The sequence below is a fragment of the Quercus lobata genome, chromosome 8, assembly GCF_001633185.2.
Source record: "Quercus lobata isolate SW786 chromosome 8, ValleyOak3.0 Primary Assembly, whole genome shotgun sequence".
Lineage (NCBI taxonomy): Eukaryota > Viridiplantae > Streptophyta > Magnoliopsida > Fagales > Fagaceae > Quercus > Quercus lobata.
Window position 1 is genome coordinate 36897193 of NC_044911.1, and position 15360 is coordinate 36912552.

The following is a 15360-nucleotide window of genomic DNA, read 5'->3' on the forward strand; positions in this document are numbered from 1 at the left end:
AATAAATAAACTTTTTTGAAAAAAAATTCAGATATGTATTTAATGAAAATACAAATTAGCTTTTGTGTTTGAAAAAAATTCAGATCTGCATTTAAGGGAGATACAGATCAATTTTGTGTTTGAAAAAATTCAGATCTACATCTAAGGAAGATACAGATCAATTTTGTGTTTGAAAAAAAATCAGATCTGCATCTAAGGAAGATACATATCAATTTTGTGTTTGAAAAAAAGGTTTAATATCATTAATAGATTTTGAAATCAAAGAAAAAAACTAAAACAGACAATCAACTAAATAACATGTCAAAGAAAATTTCAACTAAATATCTAAGCATAACAAATATGAATTTAGAACAAGGCACAATAAAAATTAAACATATTAACCGCATTCATGCAACAAACAATCACAACATATTAACTACTAATGAAGAAAAAAAAAAAAAAAAAAACATAAGAATATTTTAGAAATCAAAGAAGTTTTCATCTCTTTGAGGTCTAAAATACTTTACTTACAAAAAAGAAGTTCTTAAAGCAAAAGCCTCTAGAACTTCTTTAACCTATGGGGAGCAAAGAAGTCAAAAAAAAGAGCCCGGAAAAGACGGGTCAGAAAAGGGGTCCTGAATGTTGGGAGGCCTCTCCTATTTATAGAGATGTTAGTTGCTTATAAAATAAGCTAGGTTTCCTTAAAAATTATGTCCAATCAACTTAAAAAATAAGCAAAAAAAAAAAAAAAAAAAAAAAAAAAACGTATGGGGAGAATCCTAAAAAAAAAAAAACAAGATTTGGATAAAAGTAAGCTAATTTTTCAGATCAGAACAAGCTTCAGTATTTTGATCATATCTTTCTACTCAAAATTTGGATTAAGGTAAAGTTTTGATATCTGAAGGGAAATTTGATTCTATAAAACTTTTCTAGAAATAGCCTAGTCCGAATTTTGAGTTCTACTATGCCAAAAGTGCCTTGGAACGTGAATCTGAATCTGCTACTTGATTAGCACGTTTTTGAAGAGTTTTCCAAGTCTAAAACTGTATTTGGACGAATTTTAGAGTTATTTTCATGATAAACCTCATTCCAAAGTGATAATTAGGATTTTTAAAATAATTATTTTGAATATAATTATCCCAAAAGCCTAATTATCTACCGTCTTTAAATATTATCAGCTTATTTGTTTTAATCTCATACAACAAATCTTACTTTAAGAAAAATACTCAACCAATCACAAAAATTCATTTAATTAATTTTAATCATTAACCAATCAAAATTAATTTCAATTAATCACACGTGATTGACTTCACCTTATACAATACATGCAAACCGTGAAAACTTGATCTCATGATATCTTTCAATCCAACGGTCCGATTTGGGAATTGGACATACCATTGCGACCGTTAGAATTTCAAGATCATTTTTATAATATGTAATGAATGAATTAATGCATGTAATGCAACTATGATTTTTTCGAATATATGAATGATCATTCTAGACATCTTCCAAGATTAAATTATGGGTGCAAAATTGAGTGTCTACACCACACATTTTTAGTATTTTTATCAATAAGAGAATCAATGAAATAATTCGATGAGCCCTTGATTGACAAGTTAAATGATGTCTTCCAAAACAAAACCAATCCACCACCTCTCCTAGTACTCAGAACCACCCAATGGTGTTGAAAATCAATATCTTGTTGAATTCGATCTAGCCTTGCATCATTTGTCCATGTTTCGGCAATGAACACGATAGAGGGATCTTTTTTTTGTATTGTTTTTACAAGCTCATTCCCTGTACGCAGGTTCCCAAGCCCATAACAATTCCACACTAGGCAATTCATTGCAACTGGCAGGGTTGATTGATAGCCTCCACCAATTCCAAATAAATATCTTCATCATTCTTCAAAACCACTTGACGCTTACATGGTAATTCAGAATGGTTTTCGCACCCTTGTTTCTTGTATCTTTTCCTACTGCCTCAAATAGGCTCTGTTATGTAGACTGGTTTGATGTTTACTGGTCTATCAAGCTGTGTCCATCTTGGCAGCACAAGAAGATGACTAGGGTTGGACTAGGATACGGCTCTTCAAAGATATTCAAAACTTTGTCGATTTCCTTTAATTGATTTTCAAAAACCATAGGCGTTACATCATATCGCTGAGGAGCAGGTGATTGATTCTAAGTCAGAATTGATGAAGCCGTTTCATTGCATTGAAGCCCACTCCTAACTTCTCGCTCATTAAGATTCTGCATTACCGTTTCGCCGAAAAACTGTCTATCTTTGTTATCATGTGAGTCAACATTAGTTACCACGTGAGTAACGTTTGCTAGAGAATTAAATTCCATCTGGGTATCGTCTCAAACTACACTAGTCTCCGGAAGTGGCAGTTCTGGTTCTTGGTTGATCAGCGGTTGCTTCTCGACATTCCACGGTGCACCTTCATTTCGGCTTTGAGAAATTTAAGCTTTGTAGAAACCTGGCACGACTACTACACTCTTTCTTGTTGGGATGAAAGATGCAGCACGTAGGTAGGGGCTGAATTGTTTTTGAGCCGGTGTGAGTGATCCCTCGCTTTCGATCCAAACATTGCAGTTTTATCATCGCAATCAAAACAGCCACACCAGTAGCAAATATTGGGCAGATGCTCATATTTGAACTGAACCCATACCTGTTTCCCGTTCTTAAGAGATACAAGACGACCACGACTGAGGGGGATAGTGATGTCCATCGAAACTCTGACATGAATAAAATTACCACCTTGAGCTGTGGCATCCTTTGGACTTTGAATAACCTCCTCAAGGATTTCGCATATCTTCTCTGCCACTGCCATATTCATATATTGTATCGGGATGTTATGGAAGGTCTTTGTGAAGCATAAACTCGTGAGGGCAAACTCCTTATCATACTTTTGCATTATTATCAGGTGTTTGTCAAAACTCCATGGCTCGCTTTGGAGGACTCGGTTCACATCTGCTTCGTCTTCGAAGATAAAGAGAACCTTATGTTCACCTTGGTTTTGCACTCTAAATTTCCGGGCTCGCTATTGGGGATTGAAAGTCTTGAAAATGGTGTCAATGTTTAAAGCTCTTCTTGTTAAAAACTTCGCAGCAATGATGAATTCTTTTGATTTAAGGACACCCGTGAGATAACATCCTGGGCCTTCCTTCTTTGACAAAGTGAGACGACTCCATTTTGAAGTTAAATCCTCCATGGTAGAGAGATGTGATGATTAGAGAGTAAAAATTCCTTAGAAAGATTGTACGAAATGGTAGTTTTCAATTCTATTTCCCAATAAAATCCCCCAAAGAAAAACCCAACTAGCCTAAGAATAAATGTGTTATTCAAAGGAAAACAATTAATCACACCTTCACAAGGAAGGGACCCCAAATTCTATAGCTTAAGAAAAAACAAGCTTTCTTAGCGACAGAGAAACTATTTTGGTTTATTCAGCCCAAAAAAAAAAAAAAAACCACTATTATTGGTTTGGTGACTTTTCAAGTAACATTTTTTTTTGTTTCAAATCTCATTATGGTGTCAAAATTATGTCATATCTTTTCTAAATTGGTATGGGAGTTATGTTTTGTTCTTTGATATATAAGTAACGAGTGGATTTATGGTGGCCACATTGTATTTACAAAATTTTTGGTGGCCTGTGAATTTAATGAATGGTAGGAATGGATATGTAAGGACCATATATAATATTGTTGCAATTAGAAAAAGGACCACATATAACACCCTATCCCCTTTCTCTTTTCTTTCTTTCTTTTTTTCTAATTATTATTAAGATACAATAAAAATGTAATCCATGATATCCACTTCATGATAATTTCTATTTATTATAAGGATAAGACATCAATTAGTTTTTTTGTAAATACACGATTTGAACCCCTGTTGAGGTACAATTTTTTCACTCATGCCATGTGCCCGAATCCTATTTAATTACATTTATTTATTCACCAAAAGAATACCAAAATATCACCCCATAAATTATTTTGGGCCTCCATGAATATTTCTCATCCCATTGGCCCACAAATATTTCATATCTCATTATCTAAATTGAGTCACAATATAAATTGTAACAAAAAATCCAAAAACTCATATCTTATCCAATTTCATTATAATTATTTAACTATGCCCAAAACCGGCACTAGGAGCACAATGCACACATTCCATTCTTTTTAAGGCCCAAGATTACTTATGCTTGACAATATTTCAAAAGTCCATGATTCAATTCCATGGCAAAACAATTTTATTAATGGAATTCAAATTCATAATCAAAGCCCATGATTTAAATTCATGGCAATTTTATCAATAGAATTCAAATTTCATAAGCAAAACCCATGGTTCAAGCTCATGGAAAATTATTTATCAAAAACCCAATTCACATTGACAAAATCGAAAGCCCAATTCTCATTGACAATATTAAAACCCAATTCACATTGGCAATATCAAAAACCCAATTCACATTAGTAATATATTAAAAGCCCAATTCTCATTGGCAATATTAAAAACTCAATTCACATTGGCAATATCAAAATCCCAATTTACATTGGCAAAAACCCAATTCTCATTGGCAGTATCATAAGCTCAATTTACGTTGACACTATTAAAAGCCCAAGCTAACTACTTGGCACTATTTTATCAAAAGCCCAAGGTTATTAATACTTGGCAAAATACAATATCATAAGTATTTCAATTCAAGTCCAATGATGAGCAATGCATTAAGTTCTTAAAACTATTACTATAATATTACAAGCCCATGGAATCTATGGCAATTATCTATTCTCAAAACCCATGGCGGTCATCTTATAAAATTCCATGAAAAGTTATGATTATTTATCTTAAAACCATGAAATTTATTTATTTCATACCATATTATAAACCCATGGAATTTATATAAGAACCCATGGTCATTATTTATCTTATATCACAACATTCATGATATTTATTTCCAAAACTCATGGTAATTATTTATCCTACAAGCTTATTATGATTATCTATAGAAAAACTCATGAGAATATCACATTATTCCATTATTGTTAGGAGTCTTAATTAGGAGAATTGCTAAATGAAATAACCATTGCTATTTTAATTGGTTAAGTGCTTGGCTTCCTGCTAAGGTACCTAATTAGCTAAAATGGCAAAGGTGAGTATGTAGGAACTACAATAAGGCTATAGGGAGGCTTGTACCCGAATCAGGTGTGAAGGTTAGTGAAGTTAGTTGTGACAGCTAGGACAGCTGTAGTGTGAGTTAGTTACACAGCTGTAAGCACAGCCATGTGCAGTCACTTACCAAAGAGAATTGGAGTATAAGGATGGGAGGTTGTAACCACAAGAGATATCAATACAGTAAAGCTCAATATTCTTCTGTTATTCTATTCTTTCTTCTGTTACTCTATTCTTCTTCTCCATTCTTTCATTCATCCAGGAGGCTTAGCTAACCTCGAATCTAGCTATCATCATCTCATCAATTCAGCACTTAACAATTATAGTGGTTGTTACCATATTTTATTTGAAACCCATGGATATTGCCTCTATTTAAACCCATGGTAAATATTATTCACAAGAAACATTGGCGATTACTATTTAAAAGCCCAAAAAAAAATATCATTTACAAAATAATCCATGGCAAAAATTATAAGAAACTATACAAATTGTTATTTAAAACCCATGGAAATTAATACCCAAAACCTATCATAAATATTTTTTAAAGATTGTGAATACATTTCATTTTTACTAACAACTAAAACTCATATGGATTAAAATCCATGGCAATATATGCTAGCTTTGCCCATTTTGTAGGGCTCACAATAAGAAAGTAAAAGGATAGGTCCAAGTAGAGAGAACCATTAAGTTAGAGGCCCACCAAAATACTCAGCCCTCATGGTCAAGCCCAACATGAAATCTTAGCCAAAACAGCCCATGTATGCAAATTGACCCCACTAGAGAACTCTCTTTAGTTCTGCCTTCAGCTAGAGAGCATCTCAAGAAGCAACCAATCTCCCAAACCAAATTAGGAGCTGGCCACCTAGCTATCTCATCAGCCTCTTTGCCACTGCCAACTTTAACGTGAACAGTACTAGAGGCTGGGCTAACACCTGAAAGCTAATGGGCAATAAATAAATACCATTCTTCTCCAAATTTTGGTCACAACTCAAGGAAACCATAACCAAGACCTCCAAACTCATGAAATCCTCAACTAAATCGTTTATTTTATTACTAAAAATGTATATAATTGATTCCTAAACCAAGCCCATGAATCCCAAAAGGAGAAAATTAGGGAAAAGTGATTTGGAGGACATAAAGGGGTGTCTAGCAGAAGCTCCCAGCAAAGGAATCAATGGTTGACACCTGGCTTGGAGTGTCAACCAACCCTCTTGAGCTTTGATTCTAGTTGTAGCAAGCAAGATCTCTAGTCCTAATACATTCTCTAATCTCATTGGACGAAATTAATCTCCAAATCCCAGCATTTAATGCCTAGATTAGGAGCATCTTAACCTCTAGCTGAAACTACCCAAAGAAGCAAAACCTCTAAAAGCAAGTCTCATCATTTTGGGCTAAATCTCAGAGGAGATATTTAGGGATTTTGCTGCTGCTGTTAGACTTGGTCTCTTCTAAATTTTGCTAATCAATCCCTTAAGCTTCACTATAAAAGGAACTACCATAAACTCATCAAGGGGACAAGATCTTATCAAAAAATTCCTCACCCATCATGCTATTTTCAGCTTATAAATCAGCCATTTAGTTCATAAATCAGCTTTTGATCCATAAATACCCATTTACACTTACCCATAAACATCCCATTCCATCTCCTCAGAAAATCCTAACACCTTAAAATAGTCATAAACAACCAATTTTTACACCATACCCCAAGATGGGTAAACACCACTCCATTTCTCTTCCATACTTCCACATATTCACTCATACTTTCCATAAAGTCACTCACACCACTTACTATACACATATATTCATCATTATGGGCATAATATGGCACATAAAGATTTTATTTAAACATTTGCTGCGCTAGATGGACACACTTTATCTCCCTTCATTCCATCATAATTTTTCTTCTTTTACTTGTAATTATGAAGCCTTTAATCCTTATTTATTGCTATTATAATGAAGGTCATAATGTCTTGGACACTATAGAAGTTTTCCCTCATGTTGACTTAATAATAATGAGGAAAATATATGATTTTTATCATGTAAACATATTTATTGACTAATCAGACGTTACCGTTAGAAGTCTGTCATATTCACTACTAGACCATTTTTTCTCTTGTGTACTTGTTATAATGGGTCCACTTTTATATTAATTAACTATAGAGGAAATGCATAATTTTTACAATGTAAATAAATTAATTAATTTTTCAAATATCTACTGCTGGACGTATCTCTTGTTTACCGCTGGACTATTACTTAAGCACTTATTGTGGTAGGCCATCCTTTGTGCTAACTTATTTTAGCAGGAGATATATATTTTTGGGGCCTTATTATAATCTTTGTTAGATACAATCTAGACTTTGAGCAAAAATGGATCTTTCACACTTCACCGATAGCCTTTGGGCCATATTCCAAGCCCAAAGTTGAGTCTCGGTCTTGACTTCCTAAATATCATACAAGCAATCCAAAAACACCCTTGACAACCCCAAATTTTTTATTCAATGATAAGAAACCAATATCTTATTAGTTACTACCCAACACATCTAAAAAAGCATTCGTTGTTGTGTGTTTTTTATTTGTGAAAAAATTAAATTAAATTGGAGACAATCATCCAAATTAGCTTTATATTTTTCAATAAAATCATTATTGGCAAGAAGGAAAAAAGAAGGCTTAATTCATATCAATCACAAGTCACAACTTCACTTCTTTTTTTCTTTTTCTTTTTTCTCTTGTAACTATCATATTTCTAATCTTTTAAAAATCCATTTAACATTTAAATAAATAAATAAATAAATAATCCTCTATTTAGCTTGCTCATGAGAAATATTCGTGAATCTTTTCCAAATTTAGAACAACTGATGGAAGATTGTAAATTACCAAATTACTTGGATTGAAATACTTTTTCAAACTGATCCAATCCACACATAAAATAAAAATAAAAAATAAAAACCAATATCCAAGTATTGAAAAAATAAAAAATAAAACCTATCACAATCCATCAACCTAACAAAATTCAATTAGAGGGGTCGAGTTCATTATCAGGCATGACCTACGCACCTCTTTTTAAGATGAAATGGCAGTTCAACTGCCGCTTTCGTGAAATGATGAAATCCTCTGTTGAATTGTTGATTTCAAATGTGGCACAGTCTCTTCACGTGCGCTGCAAGTAGCTCTTCAAGTGCCCATTTTAGCATTGTTCCTCTAAATTTAATTTTCTTTGAAATCTCAACAAAATGTTAAAAACCTAAAAGTTAATCAATATTCCGCCAAAACCATCGTGCATGGAAGATGTGTAAATAACATTGCCATTAACTTTAGTATTTATCAAGTTAGACTAATCAAAATTGAAACTTTTCGTATATTAATAGCTTCCCCTTCACTTACTAATAACAGAAAACAAATTAAAACAAACCTTCTGCCCAAGGACAATATGGAACAATCATTGAGCAAAAGAACAGAGGAACAAATCAGTTTCCAAGAAAAGTAACAAACCACAATTGAAAAGAAAGGAACTGACTTATTTAGAAAAACACAAAATACGCTTGCTAGACATATGACTCAGATAACATTGCTACATGCAGCTGTGTAGCTAGACATCAGCGTCCATATCAATGGAGAAAATTTAGGCTTTGTTCAATTATAGAACTGAAAGTGTCCATTGCAGACTTGGTTAGCAACAATCCAATCTCGATGCCATCTTTCTCATTTCCACACTCAGCAAGAGAAATGTTCATTGGACGGGTCACTACTTCGGCTTTCTTTGGTCTCCCCCACCCAAAATCACTCTCATAAAAGCCCAAACTTGGTGACCCACTAACAGTGCAAAGACGCCCAAGTTTTAACAGATTCATTAAATCAGAAATCCATCTGTCAGCACCTTTTAATGGTTCACTTTGTATCATAGAAATTGTTTTTTCTATAGCTCTTGCTGCTACAACCACACCATTTTCTGCCAATAGCTCACTCTTCTTGGCTGCTGAAACAGAGAGAGCTAAGCAGTTTCCAAAGTACGTCATGGGCACTGGAACCTCGAGGCGTTCTCGGCAGTCAGCTGGAAAGACAAAGTGGTAAATCTCATCAAAATCATTGGAACTAATTGCTCCAATTTGATCTTGAGTCTTGATCAAGCAAACCCATATGAAAGCACATGTTACCACAAATCTTGATAAATGTTGTGGGGTCGAACCATTTTCATTCTTGCTCTGAGCGAACAGCCACTTTTTTAGGCTTTGGATTTGTGCTCGACTTAGTACAAATGTTGCCTGGACATGGTCTAAAGGAAGAGCATTGTTGTTACCTAGAATAGAATCTTTCCATGTTGATCTCAATCCGAAATACTCATTCATCAAAATGGCCTCTACACCATTTATGTCTTTGATCACATCCCTATCATAGTATGGTAGGAACTTTTCAAGACGAGTCATGATCGATTCTCCTCCGGCACTTACAATTGACGCCCATGATTTCATGAAATTGAGAGAGGTCCATCCATCAACTACGTGCAGATTTGTAATTCCAATGCAAATGCCAGAGTTGGGAAAAATGGTAATTTTTAAGGCTAGCAGAGGGAACACAAATGTTTCATTGGAAATTTGAATTGGTGATAACTTTGGAACAAGATGATCTAATTCTATGATATCTCGCGGATGGTTCCCAATAAGGTGGTTGAAGTTGTTTGCGGACTCTACAATGGTTAATGGGATTGAGTCACCATTGTTGTATAGGATATAAGGTTTGGTGGGAGGTGGGGGGCACAAGAGATTTCCAACAAGTGGGTAAAAGTGTTGGAGAGTGAGGGAGAGAGAGTGTTTGAGAGTGGGGAGGATAGTTTGTGTGAAATGTTGTGTAGGGTTGGAGAACTCGTAGAAGTAAAGGCATTCCACGTGAATATCACCAACCCATGGTATGTCAAAGAATGTGAGTGGAAGAGAGGTTGTGGGAACTGAGCCAGGAGGCGGAGAAATCTGGCAATGTTCAAGAACCTTATGTGTGCAGGTTGAAGCCATGGCACTGTCTTTTTCCCTTACTAGTTCTTTGATGAAAGCCCTTCTTTTATAGTCCATTTTGAAGTATTCTTAAAGCAATTTATGAAAAAGATACATTCCTAACTCTTAAATACAGCGCTTCTCTTACGATGCGTACAATTGAAATTTGATGATTTCACCCCAACTCTAGTGAAATAATAGCTCCAATATGATCTATATCGCCAACAAGGTAATACTTTGCTAATTCCTTTTGTACGATGCATTTAAATTACAATCTAAGGTTTAATTCAAAGAAACTAATATATTTGGAACACGTTGGTCACTGCAGTTGGCAAATTAGGCCTAACCAATCCAATTTACAAGCAAAATTAAAAGATCACCGAACTCAATAAATATAGGACATTTTCCCCCGAAAATTGAAGTTGAATCCCCTCAAGAAGGGTAGCAGGTTTTTATGGGTGAAAATCATCGGAATCCCAGTTTTTCTTGATAGTTAGGTTTTCTATTAGATGTAAAGAAATTAATTGCCACAATTTACAGCCCAAAGTTAAAGCATTGGTATTAACTCACCAAATTCTCTCTATTTCAGGGTAAGAACTTACTTTTATATATATATATATATATATATATATATATATATAACTCATATCCGACCTCCTATTATGAATCTTATTTCATTTAAATATCATTTTTAAAAATTAAAAAAAAAATTGTTATTATTTCTCTCAATTTTCAATATATTCACTTTTCGTTATCACAGTTATCAAGATATAAAAATATAAAATACTGATTTTGAGAATAAACAATGCTAAAATAGGTAGTTAGATGTGTATTGTTTTTTTGGATTTTTTTTTAATTTTTATTTTATAATATTTGCTTCCCTATTTTCTCCTCTTATCGTATTTTAGAAAATCTGATACCAGTTTTCTTAGAAGAGCTTCTAAACACATAAAATCTAAAATTTAGATTCACATATACAAAGTAGCCACCTAAACATTTATAATCAAAATCTTTTTATTTTTGATGCTAGTGAATGAGCACATTTGGGGAATAGATTCCTAACAAAAGGAATGGGCATAACACACAAGAAAGTTTATATATATATATATATATATATGATATGTGTATCATCTCTTTCATTGTATCACACAACTATGAGGCCAACACACTATGAAGAGTAGGATGTACATATCAAGTACATAAGATAATTATTAATTAGTGCCATACATGGCAATCATTATTGGCTATTATAAATTTATAATGTGTATTACTATTTTTTTATGGTTAACTGCCTCTTTAGAATTTTATCTTTTTGATAGTTGGCCATAATAATAGTATCTACAAATTTCATTATTACTAGTTATTCAAAACAAAAAAAAATAAATAAAAAAATAAATTATTATTATGCAAAAGACATGCAACTCTCCCCTCACATAAAAGTGAGACAAACCCTACGTAATGGAAGACATATACCTGTTATATTATATCTTCACTTAGTCAACAGCTATAATAGCAATTTTAATGGGTTGGTATGAGTCAGTTTTATCGTAAAGCAACCACTTCAATCAAACCAATTAGGTGAAACCGCGCAATTAATACTGTAAGAACCTTAATTATGTGTGCAAGCCATGGCCACGTATCTTAAACACAACCCTTCTTTGATGAAATGAAAGCCCTTCTCTTAAAGTCCAATTTGGCAATGTTCAAGGACATATGTGTGCAAACCATGGCCACAAATTGTTTTTCCCTTACTCTTTCATGGAAAAGTGAGAGAATAGAAAATATTTAGTTTTCTCTCATGTGTGTTTGGTTGGAGGGATAAAAAAGTGGGAGCATGGAAAACTCTTTTGTTTGGTTGAAAAGAAAAGTGGGAGGGTAGAAAATGTAGATTATATAAATTGACTATTATACTCTTGTTACATAATAGGTAAGAAATAAATTTATTTGTACTCATTAAATAATATAAAATTTATCAACAATTATATTTTTCAATGAGAAGTATTACGTCCATAACAATTTTCGCAATACTTTCACAACAAAATTTATGTGGAAAATTGTTACTAGTTCTAATTTGAACTCACCACTTAAATTATTTTTTTACTCACCAATATTAACTAATAACAATTTGTTACTTAAAATTTATTGTGAAAATATTGTGGTAACATTTCTCAATTAGGATTTTTTATTCATTGTATTATTTCTTCTTTCTTAGCCTTCATTTCATCTATACGTTTTTTTTCTTTTTCTTTTTTTCTTCTTTTTCTCTTCCACACATGTTGTCCTTATCTCTATCCCCCTTCTTTTATTTTCTTTTTCTTCCTCATTCAAGAATGTTCCAGCACTAGCAAGCGCAACTCTTATTCTCTCTTCTTTTTTTTTTTTTTTTTTTTTTTTCCAACGCTCTCTCTATTTTTATTTTTATTTTTTCCAAAACAGGGCATTTATGTAAAAGTGCTGTGAGAGCACTTTTCTCTCTAGCATTTTCCTCCCGATTTGGGAGAATGAAAATTGTGGGCCCAGGAGAGAAAACTTTCTCCAGAGTTTTCCTTCATCCCCATTTTCCTTCTTTTGCCAAATAGTGGAAAACATTATTTTCCACCCTATTTTCCTCCCTCTGTTTTCCATCCTCCCTATTTTCACCCCAACCAAACACAGTGTTAAAGTCCAATTTGAAGAAATTTTTGAAAAAAAAATAAAAAATAAAAAAGTAATAAATAAAAGGAGACCTCTTGTCCTCCTATCTATCTATTATGTGTATGGAGATGTTGGGTTTCCTTATCTCATTAAATTGCTATTTATTATGTGTATGGAGATGTTGGGTTTCCTTATCTCATAAAATTGTGATGCAAAGCTATGGGATCCATGAGAGTTTCGAGAAATTTTCCTGCATTTTTGCATTTATTCTTTGTGAATGACCTGGTATTATTTGCCAAAGCAAACATGAAAAATTGCTGCAACGTGAATTAAAGAAGCCCTTGACTCATTTTGTGAACTCTCTGGCTAGAAAGTAAGTCTTAATAAGTCAAAAGTTTATTTTTCCCCGGACATCAACCATAAGTTTCGTAGCGAGATGTGTCAACATTACCTAAATAAATAAATAAAAACCAGGTTAGTGAGTAACCTCACGTGTTTGCTAAAAAACTCCCTCTAACCCACCCCTAGGATATGCATGCAAAAGCCTTCAGTATAATATAGATTAAAAAAAAAAAAAATCCCTAACATAAGGCGGTTAGGCACAACAGTGACGCCCAATGCTAATGATCCACGGAGATCGATCTGCTAATGATGCTGATTTTGGCATAATATCTCTCTCTCTCTCTCTCTCTCTGGAAACAAAAAAAGAAAAACAAAATAAAAACCTTCTACACTTTTCAACAAATCATTATTAGCAAGGAAAAAAAAATAGCTTAATTCAAATCAATCACAAATCACAATTTAGCTTGCGCATGAGAAACATTTATGAAACATTTCCATACTTGGAATAACTTTAGACTGTAAAGTATCAAATTACTTGGATTGAAATGAAGGCCGATATGATCTCAACGCTGATATGAATGCCGGCCAAGACTTTTCTATTCGATGTTCTGACATGCAGTTACTAATATCGTACGTTAACAATGTAATACTTTGCTAATTCCTTTTGTCTGAAGCATTAAATTACAATCTGCTGCTTAATTCAAAGCAACTAATATATTCGAAAGTTGCAACACGTTGGTCACCGCAGTGGCAAGCTAGGCCTAACCAACCCAATTTACAAGCAAAATTAAAAGATCACCAAACTCAATAAATACAACACATTTTCCCCAAAAATTGAAGTTCCCTAGTTTGCTAGGCCTGAACTCAGGTGACATGGAGCCCCATCTCAAGAATACCGCTTGCAGGTTTTTGTGTGAAAGTCATCGGAATCCCAATTTCGCTTGACAGTTAGGTTTTCTATTAGATGTAAACAAATTAATTGCTGCAATCTACATCCCAAAATTAGAGCATTTATTTCTCCAAAAAAAAAAAAAGGTTAGAGCATTGGTATCAACTCACCAAAAATTTTCTTCTTATTTTAGGATAAGAACCTACTTTTTTTATTTTAGCTAACCATTTTTATTTTTAACTCATATCCAATTTCTTATTCTAAATCTTATTTCATTTTTAAAAACCTTTTTTTTTTTAATTATTATTTCTCTCAATTTTAAATACATCAACTTTTCTTTATCACAATTACTGAGACTCAAAAACAATAAATTACTAAATGCAAATATAGGTAAGGATAGGTAATCTGATGTGAGCTTTTTTTTTAGGGTTTTTGTTTTTTAATATTTGTTTCCTTATTTTCTCCTCTTATCCTATTTTAGAGAATCCGATACCAGCACTCTTAGAAGAGCTTTCAAACACATAAAATCTAAAATATAGATTCATATGACTTAACCGCCTAAAAATTTATAATCAAGAGCTTTTTATTTTTGATGCTAGCGAATGGGCACATTTGGGGAATAGATCCCTAACAAAAGGGGTGGGTATAATTCACAAGAAGGTTTTTCATACATATGATATGTGTATCATCTCCCTCATTGTGTCACACAACTACGAGGTCAACACGCTATAAAATGTATGATGAACATATCAAATACATTAGATAATTATTAATTAGTGCCATACACGACATTTATTATGCTATTATCATGTGTGGCTAACTGCCTATTTACAATTTTATCTTTTTGATAGTTGTCCATAAAAATACTCCATCCGTCTCAATTTGTTTATCTTATTTGAAAAGTCAAAAATTCTAAGGGAATATTATTTATTGTTTTGTTTACCTTATAAAAATGTATAAGTTTACAAAACTACCCTTAAATAAATTTATTAGTTTTTTTTTTTTTTTTTGAGTTATTCTTAATGAGGCAACTAAAAAGGTGCCAAATTAGATTTATTTTTTAAATATTTGTTAGTTTTCTTTTCAAATAGTTTTGAAAATAAAGTAGGGATATAATAGGAACATTAGTAAATTAATAACTTTTATTTCTAGAAACAAGACAATATTTTGGGACATCCCAAAATGGAATAGAGGACAAATAAATTGGGACAGAGGGAGTAGTACTACAAATTTCATTATCAAGCTTGGCAACTTTGGGAAAATCCTAATACACTTTGGGCAGAAGTTCTAAAAGCTATTTATTCTCCCAATTCATCTTACCTATCTTGCGAATCTCCTAGAAATATTTCCCATATTTGGAAG

General features: G+C 33.0%; 1 protein-coding gene across 1 annotated transcript; it reads right to left on the reverse strand.

Moving 5' to 3' along the window:
- Positions 1-8483: 8483 nt before the first annotated feature.
- Positions 8484-10191, reverse strand: LOC115957263 (coumaroyl-CoA:anthocyanidin 3-O-glucoside-6''-O-coumaroyltransferase 1-like). The gene has a single exon (XM_031075462.1). It carries the CDS (start codon positions 10152-10154, stop codon positions 8757-8759), a length of 1398 nt encoding a protein of 465 aa, XP_030931322.1. The 5' UTR covers positions 10155-10191; the 3' UTR covers positions 8484-8756.
- Between the last annotated feature and the right edge of the window lie 5169 nt (positions 10192-15360).

Coding starts and splice junctions, on each gene's coding strand:
- LOC115957263 (XM_031075462.1), bottom strand. CDS start 10,154: ATGGCTTCAACCTGCACACATAAGGTTCTTGAACATTGCCAGATTTCT.